Genomic DNA, 14,093 nt, shown 5'->3' on the forward strand with positions numbered 1-14,093 from the left:
AAGCAAGTGGTGCTACTGGAACTCACAGTCCCCTGAGAAGACAGGATTGAGGAAGCTTTTGAGCGGAAAAAGTATCTGGAACTGGTGGAGGACTGCAGGCGGAAGGGGTGGAGGGCCCGCTGCGAGCCAATCGAGGTTGGCTGTAGAGGATTCCCAGGACAGAGCCTGCACCGATCACTCAGGTTGCTTGGAATCAGAGGTGCTCAAGAAAGGAAAGCCACCAGAAACATCTGCGAGGCAGCGGAGAAAGCCTCTAGGTGGCTGTGGATCAAAAGGGGCGACATATGGCTTAGTGCACTGCTTGGTCGCTCAGGTGAGGGTGTCTGATAATCTAAGACCCGAAACACCCTGTGACCCTGGGTTCATCACTGAGGATGTGTCCAAGCTGCATCACTAAGGTGTTTCTTATAACTAAAATTAAATTGTATTTTGTAATAATGTTGTGATTTTCGTTCGACAGTCATTATTATAAAATATTATTGCACATAATGCAAATGTACTTCTTAAATAATTCAAACTGTATTTCATAATAACGTTCAACTTTTCCCATTGTAGCTAGGCATTTTTATACCGCATCAACACAATACAAATATGTGTTAAAAGGTCTTTCAGTTAGTACTTCTTATTGAGTGGCAAAGGGTTGTCTGTAATGCATTATGCTGGTTGCCATATGATGTTTCGTCTTTTAATCATAACTAATGAAGCTGAAAATTTGTGAAAATTTCAACGAAGAGGTTCATTGTTTTGTCTGATACCCTGAATTGTATATCTGACTTGGAGCAAGTTAAGTAAAAGAAGTGAAGTAGTCAGGACTGGAGTGGGACTGAATTTCTGACCAGGAGTTCAAATTCCTGGACAGCCCAATATAAAACTATATGGTAAATCACACTATTATATGTTTCTATTAACATATCCATTATCTAGGCTCCTGAACACACGTTCTTACCTACATGCCTTAATTTTGCATTCATGTAATTTTTACTGGCACGTTTCACTAATATTAATTAAAGTGTGGAGCAGCTTTGATATAAATAAGGAAGCTTCATCAAAGTGCGCACTAAATACATGATCTGTGCAAATTTCAAATTATCTTTAATAAATCACTTTTCACACAATTAATTTTTCCCGAATTTGCGTGTAACATTAATGATGCACACTTTGACGTTTCCATGCGAATGGGTCGCGACAGTCTGATATAAAACCAACTTCCCAGTAGATTCAAACTTATTTTTTGGTGTTCTAGAAAAAAAGATGCATTGTTATTCACATACACAGTGGCCCATTCTGCACTCACATACGTTCTGACATAAATCATATGTCAAATACCATTTGCGCGTCTAATGAGTATGTACGTATTGCGCCTACACAAGAATGTCAGCTGAGTTGGTGGTCCTTCAATGCAGCCCTGGACACATTCGCATTCACACTGCTATAAGAATGTGTCCATATGTGTCCCAGGCCATCTCCGAATGTGGTTTGAGCGATCGGATCTTAATGCATTTTCAATGCATTTACACCTGTATTTAGCACTACCCACTTGTGATTGGATCACCTAGGACGCATGCTAATACCAGGTGTGAACAGGGCCTATGACACCGCAGTAAAGTTATCTTTATAGTCAGTTTTCCACCTGAAATATTTTTAATATTTTAATATTTATTACTAAACCATTTTATTTTACAGTGCTGCGAAGACAGTTTTAGGCTACTCCGTGATTTGTGATTGAAAAATGTTTCAAAACAGAGTAAGTGATTACGCAATCAGCTGAAATTTCATATCCTCTCTGATGCAAGAACTGTTCAGATCAGAAGTAAAATGGAACCATTTATTTTCGCAAGTATATAAAATGTTTGTATCATAATGTAATCCTGAAGCGTCACGGAGTGGTCAAATCACTCGTAGTTTATCTTGTTTTGACTCCCAAAAAGTGTATATTATGAACACATTAGAATTTAATAACTGAAGGCTGAGTTTTAACATTTTTTTTTTGACATTTTAGGTACATTTTATGTAACATTAATGTTATGACTGGGTTTTCACTTAGTATGAAGCGAGGATCTATTCTTACCCGTTGTTTAAAATCATTATTAGGCCTATATGGTATGTTTGGTATCTTTATTAAATTGATCAATTATAATCATGTTAATTCATGTATTGAAAGGAGTTTGACAGTAGTCAGTGTTTAGTACTGCTGTAAGGTAAACACTACCAGGTTACAAAATTTTAAAATGGTTAACGGTTGAGAATATTCATTCATAGTTTAGAAAAGTAATCAAATGTAATTAGTTATGTTGTGTATTACGGCTGGTGAAGCCACCGTATTAGTTACCATTGCTTTATGGGTAATGTGGTTCATATATATACCGGGGAGATCTGTATGTGCAGAGCGCGCGGGAAGTTGTACTGTTTATCTACCTGTTGCAATTGCATTAAAGAGAGCAGTAGGAACGGCAACTCTGAGTCCGTGTATCTCTTTGTTAGTGGCCATACACAACAAGTTACATTACTTTCATATAGTAATTGAAATAGTTACACTACTATTACATTTTAAATAGAGTAACTTGTAATTGTAACAAATTACATTTCCAGAGTAATCTTCCCAACACTGCTTACTGTTTTGTCAGTCAGTCAAAAGTTAGTTTTGGGCAAATAGCAGGGTAATGATAAATAATAAATATTTTGTGTCAATGTCTACAAAAGTTTGTAGTGCCTAATTATGTTTGCATTGTTCTTCACTGGAATATGCAATCTAAACTCCCTGCTCTGTACAAAAACAGCCTCATAACCACTCCGTCCTGGTTGGCCCCCTGAGTGAGACCGGGAATTACGGAACTCTATACTTAACTTGATTAATCGGTTATGTAAAACAATAATCATAATTTCCTCATCTATTTAAGAGATATTATATCATATGTATTTGGTGGAGAACGTCCCTCTGATATATGCGTAACGAACTACTCTTTGTAATCGCTTATCCTATTCAGGGTTGCGAGGGGTCTGGAACCTACTCTGGAGGATTTCCTACAATGTTGACAAGATGAAATGTGTTCTGTTATTACAAGGTTTACTCACACTACTCTCTTCTTATTGTCCAGCCAAATCCAGAAACAATATAACAAACTTTTAGGAACTGGATGCTGTCAGAATGAAATTAATGCATTTACTGTATGGTCCCACTATCCTCTCCCCCCAGTGAAATCCCTACTCCTCCCAGACACACCCACCGTTCACCCCTTTCACACTCCCCCCACTTCATAAAAAACAATCTTTATTAAAAGCCCACCTCTTTGTGACATGTTTCAATGTAATTAGGTTCACCAGAACTGTGGCTGTCCATGTGCCACTAAGGTTCTGGTTCTAATCAATTTCCATTTTGATTTCATAAAGGTAAAAAAAGGAGCACAAATGTTTAACAAAAATATCTTTATTCTAAACATTCAGAATGTCCCAGCAGCAATGAGAGTAAAATTATAACTAAAGTGCATTCAGTGCGATGCACAACACCTGCCTGCAAGTCATTTACAAATTCCTTTTAGTTTAATAAAAAGAGAACTATAACTTAAGTAGGTCACTGTTTCTGTTCAATTGTCTCTACCTGAGCAAACAGCTGTGGTCATGAATATGAATGAGTGTCACTTTGGGAACTAACCATACTAGGGGTGCACCGATCGATCGGCGCACCGATCGATCGGCCTCGATCACGTTAATTTGAGGGGATCAGAAATCGACCATATTCCCATGAGATCCACCGATCTTAGTTATATGCTTTTAAATCAGCCTTTTCTCCCATTCCCGAGAGAGGTGCAGTGCAGGCTGCCTCCCTCCCTATTTTTTGGACAAGTGTGTCATAACAGCTATATATATATATTTTTTTTACAAAATTAGAGAAATTAAAGTCTGGAAGAAAAAATATGATTTTGTACTTCAAACAGCAATGCTCATTTATATGTTCATTTATATTTGAGGACACTACCTCATGTTTTGTGAGTATTCATATCAATTTACTCAATAAAAATGGAAACATTGAAGTAACTGTCTTTTAGTTATGAAAGAAACAAGATCGGCAAAAAAAAATCGAGATCGGCAGGTAAGGTTGCCTAAGGATCGGTGATCGTTGATCGGTCAGAAAACTGCAATCGGTGCACCCCTAAACCATACCCAAATTAGCCTGTCAATGGGCTATTCTAGCATGATTAAGAACAATCAGCTTGTTTTGTGCTGGTTTAAAAAACTATCAGATCTGACTGAAAACCCATGACACGCTGGCATGTGGGCAAGTGCTACAATGCATTGTAAATTTAAGCAGAGCCATATTTACTATTTCAAGTGTTTCATGCACTTAAGTTATTTCCTACAAATACAATCTATACTATTTTAAGCAATAATATATATTTTGAGAAATGTAAGTTAAATAAAACTATTGCTTTTTAGTCTTAAACATGCAAAAAAAACTCCATAAAGGTAGAGAAAAATACTAAAAGAACCTAGTTACCAACAGTTAGCATATATTTATAAAGAAGTATTTACAGTAGCGATCAAAATTAGAAAACAAGCGCTATTTTGTAATTTGCAGAGTTACTGCTTACCCAAATTTGCAGTTATCCATGAATGATGTATTTTACTGCATTTCCTCAGTGAAAACTCTCTCACATCACAAAATAAAAGGTTGCAGCTAGTCAATCTTATTTCTGAGAGTTTTTATGCGTTTTCTTGAGCAAGTAACAACCGCGGGATTATTGTAACATTATATATATAGGTGGGCAGTCAGCGCTGCTTTGTGACACAGGCACTCGAATCAGTCACTCTTGTTCTTTTTATTCTCCTTATGTTGCTCTAAAAATATATTTAATTTCGACCTATATAAACTATATTGCCAAAAGTATTGGGACACCCCTCCAAATAATTGAATTCAGGCGTTCCGATCACTTCCATAGCCACAGGTATATAAAATCAAGCACCATGCTGCTTCTACAAACAAGAATGGGTCACTCTCAGGAGCTCAGTGAATTCAAGCATGGTACCATGATAGGATGCGAAGTCCATTCGTAAAATTCACTACTAAATATTCCACGGTCGACTGTTGGTGGTATTATAACAAAGTGGAAGCAATTGGGAACAGCAACTCAGCTACAAAGTGGCAGGCCACGTAAAATCAGAGAGTGGGGACAGTGCATGCTGAGGTGCATAGTGTGCAGAAGTCATCAACTGTCGGCAGAGTCAATAGCTACAGACCTCCAAACTTTGTGTGGCCTTCAGATTAGCTCTAGAACAGTGCGCAGAGAACTTCATGGAATGGGTTTCCATGGCCAAGCAGCTGCATCCAAACCTTACATCACCAAGTGCAATGCAAAGCGCCAGATACAGTGATGCAAAGCACGCCGCCACTGGACTCTAGAGCAAGGGAGACCTGTTCTCTGGAGTGATGAATCACACTTCTCTGTCTGGCAATCCGATGGACGAGTTTGGGTTTGGCGGTTGCCAGGAGGATGGTACTTGCCTGACTGCATTGTGCCAAGTGTAAAGTTTGGTGGAGGGGGGATTATAGTGTGAGGTTGTTTTTCAAGGGTTGGGCTTGTCTTAGTTGCAGTGAAAGGAAGTCAATGCTGCAGCATTCAAAGCCATTTTGGACAATTTCATGTTCCCAACTTTGTGGGTAGGCTATTGCCTAAGCTACGAGGCTAGCTACAGAATTTAGGAAGCCTTACCTGATGGCTTGTGGGATGTTGAATTTTGGGGACCCTGCTGCTGATACTGCTTCATCCTTTTCTTGTTCTTCTTCATGCAACTCTTCATCAACATCCTGGACCCCAAGATCATCATGGAACTAAAAAAGCATAGAAAGACCTTAACATATAACATGGAACATATTGTGAAGCATCCTTGAGTTTGAGAAAGGCACTATAACAATAAAACATTATTATTGCTGAACCTTACCGTTTCAAACAGCTCCTCCATCAGCTTATTTACCTCCTTTTCTGTATGAGTAGGATAAAAGAGGTATGACATCATGAAAAACAAAGTTGTCAACATGGAGATAAACCAGCCAACTTCATTCCATACCAGTGTTTCCCCGACCATTATATTAGGGGGGCACCCCGCCCCCCCAACAGCACCTCCCACCCCCCCTTGAAGGTCAAGTAAATTTTATCTTCTATATAGTGCCAGATCACAACAGAAATCATTTAAGGTTATCTTTCCTATAGAACAGGTCTATACATTGTCCTTTTATTAAACAAAGTAAATAGCCTTATGTTATTTATCTTATTTACACAACAGTTTGTCATTTTTGTCTCTCAGGGTATATACAGAAATCCAGAGGTTAAATTTAACACTTTTTAATACCTTTTTTAATACTTTCTCAATATTTTTTAAAACCCGCACGGCATTGAGTTGCAACCGTTTTTAAACAAGTTTCAAACTGATTTAAAGATTTATAATGTTACACAATTTTGGCCTGTACAACAGAATTTAAATAGCGAACATGGGTCAACAGAATAAATTTAGTGACTGTGATTTTGAAAACATCTTGCATTTAACTTCTTCAGTCACAAGTCCATATCTTTATCCACTAGGCTATTCATGGCAAGTGCCTTAATTGTTTGGCTTTTTCTTCAATGAGTTTGTCAATTTGCACCAGTTGACTAACTGCTCTCATTCATGCATTCCTGATTTATGAGTTGTGCATCGCATATGCGAAAAGAGAGCGCTGACTGTCATTATCATAAATTTATCACGCTGATTTAAACTCTTGGTGTGTAAACCTTGTAGTTGCCTGCAGGCATATTACGTTAGCAAGATACGTTTGGTGATAATTAATGCAGCTAGCGAATTACTTACATAAAAACCTACTAGTTGGGGTTGCAATAAGTTATCGTATTGACCAGTAAACGACAAGAAACATAAATAACACAATCAACAAAAATCTGCTGCCAAGTCAATCAGTACTTGTACTGATCGCTTGCTCCATTTTGATCGCGGTTCCCGAAGAGAACTCTATCGGCAATCTATGGCTCATCCTGCTAGTCCCGGATGTAGAGGGTTGAATTTCGGATCGTATTTTAAACCTGAAATTGTGGCAGCGTATTTGAAACAGCGAAAATAACGGGACTGAATATTGTAAAGCAGAAATAAGAGGACTGAATGTTACTGCTTGAATAATAAAGATGCGAATAAAACACATGGAATATTTTCAACTGAATTTGTTCTTTTGAAATTTATTTTGAGGCGAAATTAAATTAACTGAATTCATGTGGTTGAATTATAAACATGCACTTTAAAATACGTATCTTTTGGAACTGAATTTTGGAAGCCGAATATTTTTGTACTGAATATTTAAGCAATGAAATTACGATTGAAATGTTCAATGTTTAAATGTATGCACATATTAAATTACAGTCCCCAAAAATTCAAAGCGTCATTAATGCAATGCGTTTTTATTCGATAAGTGTAATTCAACGTGTTTTTTTTCCATCAACGACTTTTGTCATTAATTTAGTTCCATAGTCATTAAACGCTGGGTCCTCTAACCACTAACGTGCAAATTTGCACTTACCCATGATGACTATGACTTTTTTTTCTGAGTGTAAGCAGCCAACATGTACTTCAGCGCGCAAACTGTTTAAGACGTCGCTCGACCAGCGAATATGACGTCAGCATCACAGAGATCATCTGTGAATGAAGGAATGAGCTAATCCACATTTAAAATAATTTGCGAGAAATTTTGCAGATAAACTTTAAAACACAAATGGACAATTTGTAGTTAAAAAAAATCTAAAATTTAATACCTCGTAAATTTGCGTGTAATACCTTTTAATACTTTTTAATGGCTTTAATTTTTGCTTATATGATTTACTACCTTTTAATACTTTTTAAAACCCCGTGGACACCCTGGTCTCTACACGGTTGCACGTTTATGATTTTCCTCTGCTCTCTGTATTGCGCATGGCGGAGTTCCGCCCCAATGCGTACACACAGATATGCGAGCGCACACACAGGTGAGAACACTCCCACCAGCGAACAGAGAGCACGCATCGGAAAATATGTCACGTCAACCACCTGAAAAGCAGACAAAAATATCTGCATTTTTTTTAAGCCCAGAAAGATACACTGCAGTAACAAAAGCTGCACACTTTGTGGATAATTGTCATAAAAAATGTTCTGATGTTTTCTTATGTTATATTAACTGCTGTCATTAAAAGAAACATATGAACACCATGAATCCTGTGGGTGTCCGTTTACCACTGTCCTTTTAAAGATCGCAAATTAAAATAGTGTGCAAAACATTGAACTTTGCTGTCCACCCCATGATCTCTTTACCACTCAAGCACCACAATAGTTCATTTATGCAACTTACTACATTCATAATTTATTATTAAATCTGGCCAGTAGATTGATCTTTTGTTTTCCACAGAATGAAAAAACAATGTAACATTATTCTGCTATTCAAGTTGGCAAACTGACTCACTGCCAACACTAGCAACATTAGACAAAATTATATCGGTTATGGACTGAATTTTCTGGGTATGCAGAAAATTTGCAGAAGATTTGGACACATTAGCCAGTCGCACTCTCTCTTCCGCTACAGTTCCGAATTCTGAGACAAGCTTTTCTGTGGTTACATGCTGGTGCTGTTTTCTCTGACACAGGGCTAGTTTATTGCGGTGGAAATGCATTGGGATCAGTTCCAGATTGGGGAAAAAACCCAGCACCAGCATCACGTTGGCGGAAACGAGGTATTGAAGTGATCAGTATTCCATAAATATTTCATTTGGGTCTTTTAAAATCTTTGGTTGGTAGCTACTTTTGAATATTCATAATTCTAATGTAACAGTTTTCTCTGGGCACTTATGACATGTTTATATCTGAAATAAACAATGTGTGCATATAGAAATTTTGTGGAATCCATATGTTTTAAAACATTATTCATTTCTCTTGTCTCCTGGCCTATCTTGTATGGTCATTCAAAACAAAGAACTCTTGATGCAGAGATACGCACTGGTGATGCGGACTGCCCGGTCATTACGGTAGTCCTCCAGGTCCGGTTCGTCTATGTCCTCCAGAAAGTTGTATTCTGGGTCATCATCATCATCTGCCTCCTCTGAAAGGGCACAATAAAGAGAGGATGTAGTGGTTAGCACACTCAGTCAGAGTGTTTGCTAAAGTACATCATACCACAACACTGCTGAATTCTTGAATCTGAAGAATGCTGATTAATTTTGTATAACCGCACACGTAGTGCCAACCAATCAAGTGGTGATTATAATTTAACAGTAAATCAGCAACTGACTATCAAGATGTACATTAATAAAAACAAAGTTTGTATATACACCACAGAATCAAAACCCCCTTCATGAATCACCACCTTATAGTAGCGGAAGGGTTTGTGTGCCTCAATAATCCTTGGAGCTATGTTCTCAGGATTTGCCCCGGGAAGGGTCTCCCAAGGGAAACTGGTCCTAGGTGAGCGGTCAAACTAAGTGTGATTCACATAGGGCCCCATAAAAATGGCCACAAAAGACCCTGATTGGGGAGACTGGGGACCCCACCCTGAACCCAGGCCTGAAGGAGCTCAAGGGCAAACGTCTGTTGGCTGTACCTCCATCCATGAAGCCTAGCTGGGCATAGCCTGAAAAGGTAACCTGGGTCCACTTTCCTATGGGTCTACCACCTGCAAAAGGGGCCATGAGGGTCAGGTGTGGTGTAGATCGGGTGAGAGTCAAAGGCGAGTTCCTTGGCAGACCAATTGTTGGCTACTAAATCTAGCTTTAGGGACATGAATGTATCCTCTTGGGTGGGAAAGGAGCCTGAGCTGATGAGGCAGGTACAGTCAGGGTCACCTCAACACACGGTTCAAGCCCTAGAACTCCTGGAGAGGGGTTGGACTCTACTGCACTCTAGAGTTGCTCTCCATGACAAGTGCCAAGCAGGTGTGAGTCTATTACTAGCCCCCAGTTCAGGGTCAGTACGTTGCAGTTTACCCAGGTGAACAAGAGGGTGGCGTCCTTTTGACTTCAAGTCAGGAGACGGGCTATGACTATTGTCTGTGCATATTCACCGAACACTAGTTCAGAGTATTCAGCCTTCTTAGACTTGGATGGGATGCTGGAAGACACCCCCAATGGGGACTTCATTGTTCTGCTGGGGGACTTTAATGCTCAATTTGGTAATGCCAGTGATACCTGGAAGGATGTGATGGAGAGAAATGGCCTGCCCAATCTGAACCTGAGCAGTGTGCTGTTACTGGACATTGTGCTAATCACAGTTAGTCCATAACAAACACCACTGGTTTTCATAAGTGTACCTAGCACCAGAGTACCCTAGGCCACAGCTCAATGAGCAATTTTGTAATTGTATCATAAGATCTGCGTCCAAATGTTTTGGCCTAAGAGGAGCTGTCAACTGATGCCCATCCGGAGGTGAATTGGATCAGATGGTGGGGGAAAATGCTGGACAGACCAGTTACACCCAAACACAAAGAAGAAGTGTGCTGGGAGTGGATGAGGAGGTCTGCGAGATCATCAACTCGCACCTTTGGCAGAACTTCTATTGTATCCCGAGGGAGACAGGGGACATTGGGCTTGAGTAAGTGATCTTCTGGGACTCCATTGTTTAGGTGGCTGTGCAGAGATGTAGACAACAGGTTGTTGGTGGCTGTCGTGGTGGCAATCCCCAAACCCAGTAGTGGACACCAGCAGTAAAGGGCAGCAGGTAGGCTGAAGAAGTAGACATTCTGAGCTGGTGGGACTCCTAAAGCAAGTGACGGGTACTGGCAGGCTAAGCAGAATGCAGCTTTGGCAGCTGCTGATGCAAAAACACAGGCGTGGGAGGAGTTTGGTGAGGCCATGGAAAAGGTATTTTCAACTTGTCAGGTAACTCAGGAGGGGGTAGTAGGGCTTTACCTGTTTACCAAAGGGAGGGAGAACTGTTAACTTCAAATGGGGATATAGTCAGGTGGTGGAAAGAATATTTGAGGATCTCCTGAATCCCACTGACACGCCTTCCTCTGAGGAAGTAAAGCTGGAAGACTCAGAGGAGGTCTCTGAAATAGTAAAAAAAAACACTTCAGCAGTAAGGCTCCGGGAGTGGATGAAATTCACCCTGAGTTTGTGAAAGCTCTTGATGTTGTTGGGCTTCAACATTGCGTAGAGATTGGGGACAGTGCCTTTGGATAGATAGACTGGGGTGGGCGGGTCCCAATCTTTAAGGGGACTGGAGGATGTGCTCCAACTTTAGGGGGATCACAATCCTCAGCCTCTCTGGGAAAGTATGTGCCTGTGACCTGGACAGGTGGGTCTGTCCATTGGTCTAACCTCGGATCTGGGAGGAACATCCTGGTCATAGAACACTAGACCAGCTTTGATGATACCCAAATATGTCTGTTAAACCAGATTATGCATCCCAACTCTCTTGGTTAGATGACTGTCTACTAGACATCCTGTGTCGGATGGCAAAAAATGTCCTTATGTTAATCACAGAAAAAATGGAAGTACTGGTAGTTGGTCCTAACGCTGCTCGAAATAAGTTTGACAACCTCAACCTTGACAGTCAACCTACTCAGCTTAACAGAGGTCAGAGATCTTACAACTGAGTGAACCAGGAGACCATGTTTCAATGCTCACATAAGAAGTATTACTAGAACTGCATTATACCATGTACAGAACATAGCCAAACATCCGGGAATGCTCTTTTTCCATAATGCAGAACACTAATACATGCCTTTACAACTTCCAGACTGGACTACTGTAATGCCCTCCTTTCTGGTTGTCCATCTGGATCCTTAAATAAACTTCAGCTGAGAAAGTGCGGCAGCCAAAGTTCTTACAAAAACAAAAAAAAATGTTATCATAATAAGCCTGTTCTATGCTCCCTTCACTGGATTCCAGTTAAGTTTCGGATTGATTACAAAATAGTACTATTAACTTATAAAGCACTGAATGGTCTTGCACCAGAATATCTTAGAGATTTTTTTTTTTTGAGCTTGCCTCATCTCAAGAAGCAGGATATTAGTACCTAGAGTAGATGAACTACGGAAGGCTGCAGAGCATTCTCTTACAGAGTTCTGCAGAAGTGGAATAGTCTCCCAGTGGATGTGCGAGATTCTCACTCTCAATATTCAAGTCCAGGCTAAAAACACACTTTTTTGGTCAAATTTATAGGGCAGAGGTCTCCAACTCTAGCCCTGGAGAGCTACTATCCAGTAGGTTTTATATTCTACCTGGCTTCTGATGAGCCATACCTGCTTCTGGTATTTTCCTGAGAACAGGTATGGCTGATAAGAAACCATGTAGGATAGAAAACCTAATGGACAGTAGCTGACTGCGTAACTGCATAATCTGGTTTAACTAACTGCTCATCCCCAGTCAGGCCTACAGAATGAGCTGGGTGGGGATCGGTGCCATTGGCTTTGGATGAACTGAACTGCCAGTGCTGTTACTCTAACTTCACACTCCCTTATGGAACTGGAGTGCTGATGTTCAGGGACTCCCCATGCCTGCATTCTTATTTACCTCTTGCTCCTACTTACGCTGCCATAGCCATATCTGCCGGAGCTTACATATTGCACTCACCTAACTTTTTCATTGCCCCTAGTCTCCCCTACTTTGGCTAAAGTACTTTTTCCCTCCACCCCTCCTTGAGTGTGCTGCTTGGAGACCAAAAATAAAAATTAAGATATTCTGCCTACCCTGCTGCCTGGGACGCCCCTACTACCCGTGACATCCTTCCAGCCTAACCCCCTTTCTGCCTATGACATTTCCCCTTCCTTCCCTGCTGCTGTACCACTGTTCATCCTGCCATCAGAAGCAGCAACAGCACCTGCCTGCCATTACCTGCCTATCCCCCCCACATATTAACATCAACATCTTAAAATTTGGACTATGTAAATTAGGATTTTGCCATCTTGTTCATTTGACTTCCTCTCTCAGCCCCTGGAGGACGGGTTCCCACTTTGAGTCTGGTTCCTCCCAAGATTTCTTCCTTCTAGGGAGTTCTTCTTGCCACTGTTGCTTCTTGCTTGATCACTGGGCTTTGGGCGGGGATAATGTAAAGTGCTTTGAGAAACTGTAATATGAATATGCTACATATTACAATTTCTCAATTACAATTGAACTGAAATGAATTGAACTGAAATGACTGTCTTTTGGTTACTACCCCAACTTTTCTGCCTAAAGTATAGAACATGGGATTTAGATGGGATTCAGTTCACTTAGTTCATGATTGTTATATAATATTTTTATAATATGCAAATAAATGTTTCTGAGGTTTTGTTATTCAGACACATTGGTGTTGGTTTACAACCATTTCTAATTCTGTTTGTATATACAGTTATAATAATAAAGACATCATTTCAAAACAAATTCCGTTTTCCCTGCTGTACCGAAACTGCACCTAAAACTAAGGTTTGTAACCAAGCTGTGAATGTATACCGTTACGCCCCTAAATGTAATGCTGATATTCTGCTCTGGCCAGCTCACCAAGTCTCACTGCTGGTAACCCTCACCCGATTCGCAAGGGCCTATAAAAAGGAAAGGTGGGGACAAATATTGATTTTATGAATAATCGTGACCCTGGTTTTGAAGATTCGGAATCGATTCACAAAATGTCATAATTGATGTAGTAAATTTGTTCCTTTTACCAGTGACTTTTTGCTAAATTTTACTAGTATCAGTCCTCTTATCTTATCGATGGCACTACTTTCTTTCTCACTTGTAGGAGGGTTGCAATAGTATTGCACAACCGCCTCACCCCACTATCTTGGTGCACTTTAAGTCATGGTAATAGAGTATTCCAAGCACGTGAATGTAAGCAAGTTAAGTAGGGCTCTATTCTCACATCAATGATTTTCAGTACACTGATTATAGTAATGCAAAATAATGCTATAGAAAAGCAAGATAAAAATGAAACAAAAGCAAACCATGTTAACAGAAAACACATATTATTGAATGTGACCTGCTGTCATTTATGAGAATATCGTTAATGATGTGTTTTTTCAAACATGGGTAACACTGAAGCAACTGAAAGCAACTAAAAGTATGAAGGTAGAATTTATTTTTGGCTAGATACAAGAACTGCAGAGGGAAAAGTGTGGACGAAAT

The 14,093-nt window shown here is 39.9% G+C and overlaps 1 protein-coding gene across 4 annotated transcripts in view; it reads right to left on the reverse strand.

The window, feature by feature from the left end:
• Positions 1-14,093, reverse strand: part of LOC111837918 (uncharacterized) — a 67,004-nt gene that overhangs the window by 27,548 nt on the left and 25,363 nt on the right. For all 4 annotated transcript variants that reach the window (XM_072706005.1, XM_023800383.2, XM_023800381.2 and 1 more), the window contains exons 12-14: positions 8,996-9,097; positions 5,935-5,975; positions 5,706-5,824 (exon numbers count right to left, since the gene is read on the reverse strand). In XM_072706005.1, the coding sequence (XP_072562106.1) occupies positions 5,706-5,824; positions 5,935-5,975; positions 8,996-9,097 (262 nt within the window). The remainder of the gene's footprint in view (positions 1-5,705; positions 5,825-5,934; positions 5,976-8,995; positions 9,098-14,093) is intronic.

The sequence above is a fragment of the Paramormyrops kingsleyae genome, chromosome 23 (assembly GCF_048594095.1).
Source record: "Paramormyrops kingsleyae isolate MSU_618 chromosome 23, PKINGS_0.4, whole genome shotgun sequence".
In the NCBI taxonomy this organism is placed as follows: domain Eukaryota; kingdom Metazoa; phylum Chordata; class Actinopteri; order Osteoglossiformes; family Mormyridae; genus Paramormyrops; species Paramormyrops kingsleyae.